The sequence below is a fragment of the Schistosoma haematobium genome, chromosome 4, assembly GCF_000699445.3.
Source record: "Schistosoma haematobium chromosome 4, whole genome shotgun sequence".
NCBI lineage: Eukaryota > Metazoa > Platyhelminthes > Trematoda > Strigeidida > Schistosomatidae > Schistosoma > Schistosoma haematobium.
The window spans coordinates 1,798,157-1,814,740 of record NC_067199.1 but is presented as its reverse complement, the minus strand read 5'-3'; the positions used below and the strand labels follow the sequence as shown (position 1 = coordinate 1,814,740).

Sequence of the window (16,584 nt, the reverse complement as noted above, 5' to 3'; positions counted from 1 at the left end):
AACAAGGGTGTTGTTTACGAAAATGAGAGGACGAAAATCGAATGTTCGGCGCCTTGACCACATTGGTGGATATAGAAGATCCACGTAGGGGAGTTAGAAAACCCTGATTCTAAACCGATGGTGCACATAGGCTCCATGATCCTGAGGGAACAAATGGTGTATGAATATATTATTGGTCTCCAGCTATCATGGGACTGCATCTCCTGACGTTGCTTCATTGACGTGTGGATTAGACCTTTAGGTCGAAGACTCCGGGTGTGGTCCCCGAAGAAAACTAACTGCTTCTATTTGGTCACCCGGGCAGTATCACAGCCCACACACAAATCCAGTGACTTGTGTATTGGGTGCCCCTTTGTACTAATATTTATGTTCAAATAAATTAAAAAAACACATCACTGTGCATTGAATCGGTTAGAGAAGCTATTTTTGTGTATAAGAACTAAGGATATATTAACTGTTCAGTTAAGAAAGTCACACCAAGTGAAAGTAATTCCAAAATCCCATAATAATTCAATGGTTGATCGTCAAACCATCTTCTATTGTTCTGTTAGATAAGTTTGTTTTTGCAAAAAGGTAATCACTAGTTTACTACCTTGCCGATTAGTCCAAAGGTGAAGATTCACACATATTGAGAAGTAAAGAAATTTATGAAGAGAAAAAAGTAACAACTATAGGACAATAAAGTCCTAGTTTTAAACAAAAACACTCTGCTTACGACCATTAGATCACAGGTTCGACCCCATTTTTAGTTTAGATGGATTGTTTATTATGAACTGAGCTCTTTCTCACACACATGTGTGTGTGACTGACTTAAAGTCAAGTACATTACTAGACTACACTTGGAAAGTGTTATGAAAAATATGTATAAGGTGTTTTTTTGTTATAAATGTTCAATCTATTCATTATATGAATGAATACTGAAAATTCTAGTTTTTGCAAAGATTGTTGTTGAAAAACCTGTATACTTGTTTAATTTGACCTTCATCATGAAACACGTGGCTTAGTCACACACATACACACTCATACATCAACAAGGAAATATTCAATGAAACTACGCGCATACATACTCAAAAAACCACAATGGTAACATCAATTACTCATGAGAAAAACGAAAGTAGCCAGACGATGGTTGTAGATGTGTGTGTGCACGAGAGAGAGAGAGAGAGAGAGAGAGAGAAAAAAAAAAACGAAATACAGTAGGAATGTGTCTATCAAAGAAAATATGTCTTTAATATATATCGTAAAATAATTGAAAACAATTCAATCAACTGAAATAACTCAATTCAATAAACTAAGTAACAAGTTTGTTTGTTCAGCTATAAGACCCACACGCAACTATTTAGATATATGTATAATGGATCCAACACTAATTAAATCAAAAAGGAAGAGATATTTAACTGTGAACCAATGTGATTAATCATAAATCTGTTTAAAGGAGAAAAACTTTGGTTGCAGGATCATTGAAAACTGAAAGAATCGTTGGGTAAGTGTGTCTTGTTCAAGAATCTTTAACAGAGTGTTTCGTATACAAACTCGTCGGGGTTCAAACCCAGAAAGTTGAGGCCTTACGACAAGTATGTTATCTTTAGGATCACTTTTTATTAATAAATTCGAAGAAATCAATGAGAGCGAAAATGTAAGAGCTTGAAGTTTACACTCTTCAACATATATAATCATAATAATACAACAATAAGTATAACTTACTTGTACCGGAAGAAGACTCTGTTTTCACTGATGTTTGTAAAGTTTCTAAACAATCTGAAGAAGGAGGCGGTAATGATAATTGTTGTTGTATGCTTGATGCGGGTGGTGCAGATGTTGGTGTACGAGCTGAACTAGGCGTAAGTGGTGCACCAGATGTAGAACTACCGGAACTTCCAATTCCACTGATACCATGACCGCCAGAAAATGCAGGTGATGCACTTTTTGGACCATTCACACTAAGATGATTCACTGCATTATGATGATGATGATTATTACTATTCAATGATAATTTATCATTTTCAACTAATGATTTATGATTTACACCTAGTTGACGTCGTTTTAATTCAGTTAATTCATTCAATTCTTTTGTACGTAAATAATTTGAATCCAATTCACTATTTGGTGTGTGCAATTCTAATGCATCTAAACTTTCTTTAACTAATTCAAACAAATCTTGTTTTAAAAAACAATATAAATCATATTCCTTTTCATTACGACTTAATGACATAATAAATGTTAACCATTGATCAGCTGTTGGACCAACAGCAACATCCCATTGTGATGAGATACCATTTTGAGGACGTTCACGATAAAGACGTAAATCTGAAAAGTGAAGAATTAAGAGAAAGTGGAAATATGCATGAATGTAACAAGACTACCGTCGTCAACGATTGGAGAAACAAATTTACAGATCAGTGTTCTAATTAACAATATAGTAATAAAATAAAGCTCGTTTTCATTCCAAAATCATTAGTTTTGTAGTGAACAGAACACGGGTAGGGGACAATCGAATGTATTTGACACAAAATTATAGAGCATCTCAATAAAATCTGAGAACTAGATATTAAATTGTTAATTTGCAAAATGTCCACCAATTGTCTCAAAATGCCTCAGACTTCATTGTTCTTACATTTTCATACAAATTGCATTCTATTCCCGCTCTTGCTTTCTTGATCTTCCCTCATCTTCTGCTGCCAGACATTACATTCCTGACTCGCATAATATACTACTTATATCAATATAAGTAGCACGCACCACAGTTTATTAATGTTAAAACCAACTAACTCGACTTGACAATATACAGTTTTTGTGTGTCTATTTGTGTGAGATAGCTGGTGATATACATCGGCTGTATACTTGTGGCCATGTGAGATCATTTCGAGAGGGAGAGCTGACTCTTCTCACTCTCGGCCGTACCATGGCATTTAGGCGTAATGTATCTTTACAACTTTGTACAACAATCAAGCTGTGAACAAGTCTAATAACCAGTAACGCAACAGAAATCAATAGACCTATACAACTCAAATTCAATTGATTTACCCTATGGAATTCATTAAAGATGGGAAACGATTTATCGCATAAAGTACGACACAAGCTCATATGTAAAGAAATTATTCTATTTTCTGATCAATAACACTTATCTCTATGTTTCTTTTAAATAGAATCAACCTTTATTAAGAGTTCAAACTTTCTTCTTTTTATTTTCTCAACATGTTTATCTCAATCGAATTATGAATACAAATTCAGACAGTATTAATGTGTGTATATACGTGGTGTTATATACAATGGGAAGAACAACAAAATGACTCATACATTATAGGATACTGTACAATACTACTAGTCATGTTAACATTGATACTTCTACAATCTCAACAACTAATTTTTTTATTATTATTATTATTAACCAATCATTAATTAGGTAAACCAGACAAGTTACCACAACATTCAGTTTTTTTGGCCAATCATTTAGCCAATCAATCAATTTAACAAGGAATTAGTCACTAACATCTATTTACAAATTAAAATTTTAAACCTAAGCAATACACAAATGAGTAAGAGTGTTGCAGTGTTGACTGTTGTTTCTATACACATGGATACACCAATTATTAATATATATATATATATATATATATATATACTTATATTGAAATTATTATAAATAAAAAGTAAACCTATCAACAACTGATAAATGAAAGGAATACAATACAATAAGCACATAGTAATAATATTAGACAAACTAGTAGTATGTAAGTAGACAGAGAGAGAAGAAAAACCAACAATATGCATAGATAAACAAAAATCGAAAATACAGAGATTTTAAAGCAACCATGGTGATGATGATGATGATGATGATGATGATGATGATGATGATGATGATGATGATGATGATGATGATGATGATGATGATGATGATGATGATGATGATGATGATGATGATGATGATGATGATGATGATGATGATGATGATGATGATGATGATGATGATGATGATGATGATGATGATGATGATGATGATGATGATGATGATGATGATGATGATGATGATGATGATGATGATGATGATGATGATGATGATGATGATGATGATGATGATGATGATGATGATGATGATGATGATGATGATGATGATGATGATGATGATGATGATGATGATGATGATGATGATGATGATGATGATGATGATGATGATGATGATGATGATGATGATGATGATGATGATGATGATGATGATGATGATGATGATGATGATGATGATGATGATGATGATGATGATGATGATGATGATGATGATGATGATGATGATGATGATGATGATGATGATGATGATGATGATGATGATGATGATGATGATGATGATGATGATGATGATGATGATGATGATGATGATGATGATGATGATGATGATGATGATGATGATGATGATGATGATGATGATGATGATGATGATGATGATGATGATGATGATGATGATGATGATGATGATGATGATGATGATGATGATGATGATGATGATGATGATGATGATGATGATGATGATGATGATGATGATGATGATGATGATGATGATGATGATGATGATGATGATGATGATGATGATGATGATGATGATGATGATGATGATGATGATGATGATGATGATGATGATGATGATGATGATGATGATGATGATGATGATGATGATGATGATGATGATGATGATGATGATGATGATGATGATGATGATGATGATGATGATGATGATGATGATGATGATGATGATGATGATGATGATGATGATGATGATGATGATGATGATGATGATGATGATGATGATGATGATGATGATGATGATGATGATGATGATGATGATGATGATGATGATGATGATGATGATGATGATGATGATGATGATGATGATGATGATGATGATGATGATGATGATGATGATGATGATGATGATGATGATGATGATGATGATGATGATGATGATGATGATGATGATGATGATGATGATGATGATGATGATGATGATGATGATGATGATGATGATGATGATGATGATGATGATGATGATGATGATGATGATGATGATGATGATGATGATGATGATGATGATGATGATGATGATGATGATGATGATGATGATGATGATGATGATGATGATGATGATGATGATGATGATGATGATGATGATGATGATGATGATGATGATGATGATGATGATGATGATGATGATGATGATGATGATGATGATGATGATGATGATGATGATGATGATGATGATGATGATGATGATGATGATGATGATGATGATGATGATGATGATGATGATGATGATGATGATGATGATGATGATGATGATGATGATGATGATGATGATGATGATGATGATGATGATGATGATGATGATGATGATGATGATGATGATGATGATGATGATGATGATGATGATGATGATGATGATGATGATGATGATGATGATGATGATGATGATGATGATGATGATGATGATGATGATGATGATGATGATGATGATGATGATGATGATGATGATGATGATGATGATGATGATGATGATGATGATGATGATGATGATGATGATGATGATGATGATGATGATGATGATGATGATGATGATGATGATGATGATGATGATGATGATGATGATGATGATGATGATGATGATGATGATGATGATGATGATGATGATGATGATGATGATGATGATGATGATGATGATGATGATGATGATGATGATGATGATGATGATGATGATGATGATGATGATGATGATGATGATGATGATGATGATGATGATGATGATGATGATGATGATGATGATGATGATGATGATGATGATGATGATGATGATGATGATGATGATGATGATGATGATGATGATGATGATGATGATGATGATGATGATGATGATGATGATGATGATGATGATGATGATGATGATGATGATGATGATGATGATGATGATGATGATGATGATGATGATGATGATGATGATGATGATGATGATGATGATGATGATGATGATGATGATGATGATGATGATGATGATGATGATGATGATGATGATGATGATGATGATGATGATGATGATGATGATGATGATGATGATGATGATGATGATGATGATGATGATGATGATGATGATGATGATGATGATGATGATGATGATGATGATGATGATGATGATGATGATGATGATGATGATGATGATGATGATGATGATGATGATGATGATGATGATGATGATGATGATGATGATGATGATGATGATGATGATGATGATGATGATGATGATGATGATGATGATGATGATGATGATGATGATGATGATGATGATGATGATGATGATGATGATGATGATGATGATGATGATGATGATGATGATGATGATGATGATGATGATGATGATGATGATGATGATGATGATGATGATGATGATGATGATGATGATGATGATGATGATGATGATGATGATGATGATGATGATGATGATGATGATGATGATGATGATGATGATGATGATGATGATGATGATGATGATGATGATGATGATGATGATGATGATGATGATGATGATGATGATGATGATGATGATGATGATGATGATGATGATGATGATGATGATGATGATGATGATGATGATGATGATGATGATGATGATGATGATGATGATGATGATGATGATGATGATGATGATGATGATGATGATGATGATGATGATGATGATGATGATGATGATGATGATGATGATGATGATGATGATGATGATGATGATGATGATGATGATGATGATGATGATGATGATGATGATGATGATGATGATGATGATGATGATGATGATGATGATGATGATGATGATGATGATGATGATGATGATGATGATGATGATGATGATGATGATGATGATGATGATGATGATGATGATGATGATGATGATGATGATGATGATGATGATGATGATGATGATGATGATGATGATGATGATGATGATGATGATGATGATGATGATGATGATGATGATGATGATGATGATGATGATGATGATGATGATGATGATGATGATGATGATGATGATGATGATGATGATGATGATGATGATGATGATGATGATGATGATGATGATGATGATGATGATGATGATGATGATGATGATGATGATGATGATGATGATGATGATGATGATGATGATGATGATGATGATGATGATGATGATGATGATGATGATGATGATGATGATGATGATGATGATGATGATGATGATGATGATGATGATGATGATGATGATGATGATGATGATGATGATGATGATGATGATGATGATGATGATGATGATGATGATGATGATGATGATGATGATGATGATGATGATGATGATGATGATGATGATGATGATGATGATGATGATGATGATGATGATGATGATGATGATGATGATGATGATGATGATGATGATGATGATGATGATGATGATGATGATGATGATGATGATGATGATGATGATGATGATGATGATGATGATGATGATGATGATGATGATGATGATGATGATGATGATGATGATGATGATGATGATGATGATGATGATGATGATGATGATGATGATGATGATGATGATGATGATGATGATGATGATGATGATGATGATGATGATGATGATGATGATGATGATGATGATGATGATGATGATGATGATGATGATGATGATGATGATGATGATGATGATGATGATGATGATGATGATGATGATGATGATGATGATGATGATGATGATGATGATGATGATGATGATGATGATGATGATGATGATGATGATGATGATGATGATGATGATGATGATGATGATGATGATGATGATGATGATGATGATGATGATGATGATGATGATGATGATGATGATGATGATGATGATGATGATGATGATGATGATGATGATGATGATGATGATGATGATGATGATGATGATGATGATGATGATGATGATGATGATGATGATGATGATGATGATGATGATGATGATGATGATGATGATGATGATGATGATGATGATGATGATGATGATGATGATGATGATGATGATGATGATGATGATGATGATGATGATGATGATGATGATGATGATGATGATGATGATGATGATGATGATGATGATGATGATGATGATGATGATGATGATGATGATGATGATGATGATGATGATGATGATGATGATGATGATGATGATGATGATGATGATGATGATGATGATGATGATGATGATGATGATGATGATGATGATGATGATGATGATGATGATGATGATGATGATGATGATGATGATGATGATGATGATGATGATGATGATGATGATGATGATGATGATGATGATGATGATGATGATGATGATGATGATGATGATGATGATGATGATGATGAAGAAGAAGAAGAGAAAACATGTTACTCTACTATATTGAAGTATTTTCTTTAATTGTATTACATTCTAACACATGAACACAAATACTTTCAATAAGAAGTGTAAATATTGAAGGAAAAAGAAGACCATAAGTTTATTACCATTGATATGTATTAGGACGTTAAAAATAATCACAATAGTAGTAGTAATGATAATGACAATAATGAAAAATGAAATATTAATAATATTATTGCATTGATTTCAATAGTTGGGACCATGAGTCAATTAAAGCTAGACCACCATGGAAAACATGGAAGCACTTGACGGCTGTTCCGTCCTATCGTGGGACTCCTCAGTAGTGCGCATCCATGATCCCTCATCTCCAGATTCGGACTTAAGGATCTATCAGTCTCGCGCGCAAGCGCTTAACCACTAGACCACTGGGCCGGTCGGTATTCAATGGTGTTAACGTCTAACGTCAACTAGTTTACGAAATTGAGCGACACATTCACCACTATCTCACAACAAACCTGGTTGAACTCGTACCCGTACCATGTCACAATCCAATGTGTCCAATCACTGATTACGAGTATTAGATAGATATCAAACGAGTTCACATACATTAAGGCGACTTATTAGCTACTGGTTATAGGAAACAATAATCAAGATAATACTTAGCTCACAAATGCCATATAGTCCTCTTCGATTAGTATGTAATGCTAAAGTTAGACACAGGTTACTAGTTAAACATGGCAAGTCCCTTGATGTGATAGCAAATCCCTATTGACAGAGTTGGTCGGAAAATGTATTGTGTATCTCGAACCTTCGTCTAACTTGACGCCTAATATTGGCTGGTGTAAGAATACGTTGAAAGGGAACTAATGGTGGTCAAAACAAAACATAATATCAGTCCGTGGAGTCATTGACTGTTGGATTGATCTGAGTAGACCGGTAAAGACTATCTGGTTAGGGTCCATCTGACTATCGTAACCAATAGTTGGAGGTGTTTGATGATATATCTCAGAAGTGTTCTTAACAAGACAGACCTATTCACTCTTTGTCTTTCGTTACGTCTTCAGTTTTGAAGTTATCTTATGATTTTCTATTCCGAAATTTCATGGTTTCTTCTCGAGTCACACCGTTTATGACTACTGTTTTCAACCACCACATATACTGTTGCTTTATCCACTACCCTAAGAGTTGTCTTAATAATTTCAGTTTTTTGTGCTCGTGTGGTGTGAGAACATGAACCGATGCACATATATGCCAAGTTCTACATTCCTTATCAATGAATAATTATTTCTAACAACTAGTAAGACAGATTCAGAAAAACAGAATAATCTTAACTCAAATAGTTTATATTATCTGAAAAGACAGAGTTACTCAACGCTTTATTAAACATGGACAATTTCAAGTCAAGCGTGTATATATCTACTAGATACACCTTAACGCTATTTGATCTAGAACTTTGGTAAACCTATAATTCGTCACTATGATATATAAACTACATAACTAAGTGTTTTTTCATTAGATAGTAGTTGTGACATTAAAGGTTGAGGTAAGCAACCATTAGAAGTGAACAAGTTACCTGGTATTCATTGAGAATGTTTGCTATTTTAGGTGGCGTCAAGGATTCCAACACCAACCTTTAAAAAACCGTAACGAAGTGGTGATAGATTTTGACTTGTGATTAGTGATAGAACCGGTATTTAGTCTAACGTTGGACAGTGGAATAATCAAGAATATTAATCAGTTTACCTACCCAGAAAGTCTATACATAGACGAAAGTCAAGGACTGATACCATCAGAAACTACAAAGACGATATGAAGGGCCAATTTCGTGCATATTTATTGAGTCGTTAGTGTATGGGATACTGTAAAAAACTATGTCCTATATTTTACAACCACGATTTTTATACCAAACAATTTCAACTTTCAAGGAATGATTTTGATTTATATTAAATACTCCTTTTCATAAATAGAAAAGCGTATAAGTCAAAGTTATTTAACATGAAATTATAAGTATATATATAATGGATGAACAATAAGCAAATACACTTACCATCCATATAATAGTAACTACATCCTTGAGCATCCTGGCCAGCTTTAATAAGTACATTGACATCTTCTGTTTCAGCGAAAATATTACATCCATCACTCGATCCTAAATCTCCAGAACCAAATAAATCATGAGCATCGATTCGGTCAAGACCAGTTGATCCGGAACCATTAGCACCACCACGTACAACACCACCACCACCAACACTATTTGTAGATATGGAACTATTGAAACATGTTGTGAAGTTGAAATCCGGCTGTTCATCATAAACTGATTCAATTAAATTATCCAATAATGCAGCTCTAGCAGCCGGTCCCAACTGATGCACCAATTTCCCGTTACGATGACGTTGCATATTAATTCTATATGAAGTACGCTTATCGATTGCGAAACGATCAAGTGCTTGATCAATAGTTGCCATACAAATATCCGGATCGTCATGATTTAAAAACCGAAGTATACGAGCAGCAAGATCACAAAATGCTACAGGATCTGGATCTTTTAAAACTTTTTGATACAGGTCCTATATGCCCATACATTCAATCGAAATAAGAGGTTGATAAACAAAAGGAACAGTTAAATTTTACATCAAAATGCAGCTCATTACACACATATAAAAATTATATTCAAAATTAGTTAACCATGCAAAGCTACCTCATTCCGGTTCATTTTACATAGTTCAGCATATTGAAGTAGAACGATGTCTTATACTAGATAACGAATTTGACTTTCAACCACCATATATCAGATTCACTTTCGACAGATGAGTAGCAACACTAGCCTTTAAACCCACGTCATGTGGCTAGCTTAGAGACAAGTATATAAATATGCATCAGATAATTGAGTTGAACAATGAAGTTTCGTAGAGAACAGGGCTATTTTTCTGCTACTCAATTATCAACTAGAAACTTATACACTTACTTTTACATCAGACATTTTACGTGAATGCGAGTCATCAGCTAGTCAGTCATAACCAAAACAAGCCCTGGCACAAATGTGCATCATTCTCATTTACCATACCATATTAACATAGAGATGAAACTGATAAGATGAGTAGTAGTAGTATCATCGATAGTAACGAAAACGAAATATGCTCCAAATAGAAGGGATGTAATGAGAGAATGAACAGTATAAGATAATATTAAAACTTTTAATTTACGCTGGTGATTTATGTTACATAGGTGTTCAAACAGAAGCAGATGAGCTGAGGTTCGAACTCACAACATATACGTTGAAAGCCAAATCTCCTAGTCTGTAAAGCTACAGTGAAAAAAACGCCATCATGTTTAGGCTAGTAGTAGCTGGCTTTGGATTACTTCACAGTATGTCAACCATCAAAAAAAAAGTTTACAGTCCTTCAAAAGATATCACAGTTTGTAAGGAACACTGATTGGAAATAAAAGAATTCCCACTGTCAAATCATATTCATTATAATATCACACAACATTATCAATGAATACTACTATTTTCTATTTAAGGATACTTTTTATACAACTTTATCGAAATCATTCACTTTATTCTAAGATCATAGTCAATATAACAATAACATCAGTTACAACAACCAATAACACTTCTCTATTTACATAATAAAAAACAAAAAAAACGAGTTATATAAATTCATTTCTATGTTTGTACAGAACAAAAAAAGTACACTTCATTATGCATAACAACCACTTTTTTTTTACAAATTAATACTCAATATAAGACATCTAGTTAATTCGATCCAATCAACAACAAAAAGAAAAAAATATATTGATCAGTAAGTACATTTTATTAATTGTAATTATCTATCATCATTATTTAACGAACTAACTAACTAATTGGAACTAATTATACAATCATTGATTATATTATTCATCGTTTAATGAATTTCTTCACCAATTATCCTAATGTGGATAACTATCTCCATCTAACAAGGATTAAACTCCACTGGTTAGGATCTCTCCCATAAGTTACATCTTCAAGCTAATCACTAGTGAGCATATGATTGTTATCAATATGGGGGATTTATAGAGACTGATGTATTTCCACAGGTGATATCATGAGTTGATCTAAGCTAGACTATTATTAAAAACCTGTAAGTACTGGACATCGAGATCGTCAGTCAGTCATCGACAACGTAGAATCGGACACATTTATGCATTAGCTCAGGTTGTCATACCTTATTAGCACGACAAGATGAACGTCAAATACATAGAAGCAGTTACTCCAATGATAATAATATATATGAATAAAGATTGCATATATGAGGATATGATACAGGGAAAAAGGATTGATTCGTAGAAGGAAAGGTATAAAGTAATTTTAATCCTATGGTTTAAAAGAAGATAAGGAGTGTATACACCTACACATCTACAATATGGTATTTATAATTAATTTGGTTAAGGTTTTCAGCAAAAACATTAAAAAAAAACATTTCACCTGATGTTGATTTCCGAGATTAACTCAAACTGAGAACAGTCATTATCAGACCTATGATTTGGTATTGTTAACTTTTAACTGTTGTACAGTTACAAGACAAGTTTATTGATGATACGCGAATGTCAAAGGTTTTCTTAGGAGCAATATTTTTTGTGGGGCAGAAGCGTTTAGAAGATAAATACCAATGAGATAGTGCGACTATATGGGGTTTAACACTGTCTGCACTCCATCGTGAAATATTCCTATATCACCAGGTCACGGAAGCCCAACTCAATGCTTTCACATGATCAGGTGTTAGAGTAATTGAGTTGGAATTTTTATATATATATATATATATATATATATATATATATATATATATATATATATATATATATACTCTCAGATGATATAGGAATTGGGGATGACTGTACTACGGAAACCATCTGCTTTCATTTGGGTTACCGGATTGTAGCCTAGGTCTAACACAAACCATAAGTATTGAAACCGAGTACACAAGAATGATGCATTGTTTAACCTATCGTATCAAGCTTGTTTCCAGTGTTTTAATCTAAAGATTTAAAGTGTTTTGAAACAAGTGTTATGAATAACTCAATGGCTATGAAACTCAAGGAGTTATGCTACCTTTAGTGTATGGTAGTAGAAATTTCAAGTTAGTGAGACAGAAATAAGGTATCAGTTTCCAGGAACTGACCTACAATATCCCCACAAATAAATAGTGAGAAGATTGATTTTTTTTTCTTTATAAATAGGTACTAACTTAAACACCATAAAATTACCTTAGAATAACCATTGAAGATTAATAAACTAACTTGAAATGTAATTACTATAGAAAAACTCAAACAATTTCATATCATTTAATGAAAAAACACGTTAATGTTGTAGATAAATCACATCGAAATGTGTAAATTATTATTTGATTGGGATGAATACAAACCATATTAATCATCCATTAATTAAAGAGAATAAAACAAATAAACAATACAAACCAGGTAAACAAGAAAGGAGCGAGCGAGCGACAGAGAGAGAGAAAGAATCAAAATCAGACTTGTTGTTTTGTCTTTAGATCTATTCAATTGATCTTTCAATAGTATTAACAATAATAAGAAAAACAAAATGGTATTATTTATACGAATATTCGTCAAGATTAGAATGAATAGTTTGACAGTAATTGAGCACCGAGTATAGAGAAGTCATTATATGTGAAAATTATATTTGAAATATTCTCAGCAATTGAAATTTAACTAATTCCAACGTTTCGTCCAGCTAACTTGTCTGAACTTCTTCAGGGTAATAATCAAAATTATCAAAGAAATATATAGCTTTTTAACAATGGTATTATTTCATAACATGTAAAAATATAAAAGCGAACAAGCCAGTATCAAAGTCAGTGAATGAATGAATGAGAAAGATCGACAGAATATTGAAATTTTTAACCGATTATTTTCACAATTGATGAATATATTATGAAATTGTAACTAATCTATTTTATATAATGTATCACTTATTATCTATTAGAAATAAGTAGAAAGTATCGTCAAGTTGCATTCACATACAAATACAATAACATTTGGCCTAATTAACAATTTTTGCACACACACACACACATAGATACATACATACAGGGTATATGATGAAATCAATATTCATAATATGAATATGTCTCAGTTACCTCTATATATAATTATTTATAACCTAATCATTACAACTCACAATATCATAGCATAGTTAACTTGATAGAATTGGCTTTTGATGGTTAATGATATTAAATTGTTCTATGTGAAAATAGTGTAAACTTTCCCGTTCACTTAAAAAAAAACAACGATTATATCATGCAATCCTATATGAAATCAACCAAGTTACTAATTGGATAATTGAGAATAAAAGTTAAATGCATTAACAACTAGATCCATTTATGTAGAATAAATAATAATAATACATAAACCATATTTCTCCATTATTTGATAACTTTGTTGCATTATCATTTTCAATCTTATACTGATTCAAGAATGTTATGGTTAACTAATCAGGTTTCACTGAATGTATACTACCCTTACTTATTATTAGCAATTATTCATTAGGTAATCATTTCAGTTCGGTTGCTTCATCTTTTGTTATTATTAATTTTTCGAAATGTTCTTTTGCATATGGTATATATATATTGCATAAGTTTATATCGAATAAACAGAATGTGGAATCCAAAACGTGTGTTTCGTCCTATATGTGACGTCAGCTGCATTTCCGAGATAAATCAACTCTTGAACCCAGATCCATCCAGCTAACGAGTTCGAAATAAGACGAAATGGACGCGATGGATGGCCAAATTCTATCGATTCTGTATGAACGAATTCATTATTCCAAGTACATTCAAAGTATTTTGTAATTATGATTTAGAAAAATAATAGGTTATCTAAAAGAATAAAATGAATGCTTTTCATTCTACTCAATTCATTCTTTTTATTTCCTTCAACTAAATAAAGGGAAATATCTGCATCAGAAATCTGAAGCAGTTCAAGAGCAGAGTTAGGAATATTCGAGCACACTGTTGAAAGTCAAGTGTCTTAAACTACTCTAAGGCACGTTGATTAACTCATTACACCATTTACTTATAACAATTATATATATATATATATATATATATATATATATATATATATATATGCTATGGATCATAAGACTTTACATAACAGTTGTGGAGCTTAAACAATAATTGGAGATATTGAATGTGATGTAAATAAATATCGCTCAACAGTCAATCATACGTAACGTAGAACACGGAACATGCGCACATATGTTCAAATTACCAGAGTACATTATCACTGTGAGATGAAACGGTCAGCTCAAATATCAGCCAACAGTACGACGATTCAATTTATCTTCTTTTATGTCATGAGTTAGGTGTCATTTTTAATCTTACGATTTTATTTATTCCTTCCAAATTGTATCTCTGAAGTTTAGAATTCCATTGGAATGATAATATACACTCGTATCAGGTAATCTACGTCAATAATGACTGACTGGTGATAAAAACAATGCTTATTTCAGCTTAATTATAAATTAATACTAATCACAAGAAAATGATCATGCGCTGGTTAAGTGATAACAAAATTCTTGTTACAGTGGATATGTGACAGTGCATACTAATAAATAAACACGTAAGCGAGGCTGTATCCGTATGTAGTACTGTAGAGAAAGAGAGAGAACAATCGGTGCAATAAGGTAACAAAACAAAAGACTAGAATATTGTTGTATTCAATTTTCTATATGTTACAACACTATGAATATATTGCATACATATACATATCTATGAAAACAAACCAATTTATGTACACACAAAACCCAGCCTTTTAAATTAATCATGTATATACTGAGAACAAGTGTCATTCAACCAGTTATATATATAAGCCTGCCGTTTTTACTCCTCATGGAGGAGCATAGGCCATCCACCAGCATTCTCCATAGAATTCTGTCCTGGGTGATCCTTTCCAGTTGTTTCCGATTGCTATTCATTCTTTTGAATTCTGCATTTTCTTCGTGACCAAAATACAGCATCAACTCTTTCGAATTTAACCTCTACTGTCCAGCTTGGTTCTAATGTGCTTCACTGATTCCAATCACTATCAAGATGTATTTTCTGATTTCCGTAGCTATATGATTAGTCCTCCCAGTCATTCATATTGTGTGGACATTCTATGTACCCATATTAATTGGTGCTCTGGTTTTTAGAAGG

The 16,584-nt window shown here is 32.7% G+C and overlaps 1 protein-coding gene across 1 annotated transcript in view; it reads right to left on the bottom strand.

Annotated features, from left to right (window-relative positions):
- MS3_00000362 (uncharacterized protein) overlaps positions 1-16,584 on the bottom strand; it is an 86,279-nt gene that overhangs the window by 55,760 nt on the left and 13,935 nt on the right. The window contains exons 3-4 of the mRNA XM_051208159.1: positions 10,437-10,956; positions 1,705-2,307 (exon numbers count right to left, since the gene is read on the bottom strand). Coding sequence (XP_051065945.1) covers positions 1,705-2,307; positions 10,437-10,956 — 1,123 coding nt within the window. The remainder of the gene's footprint in view (positions 1-1,704; positions 2,308-10,436; positions 10,957-16,584) is intronic.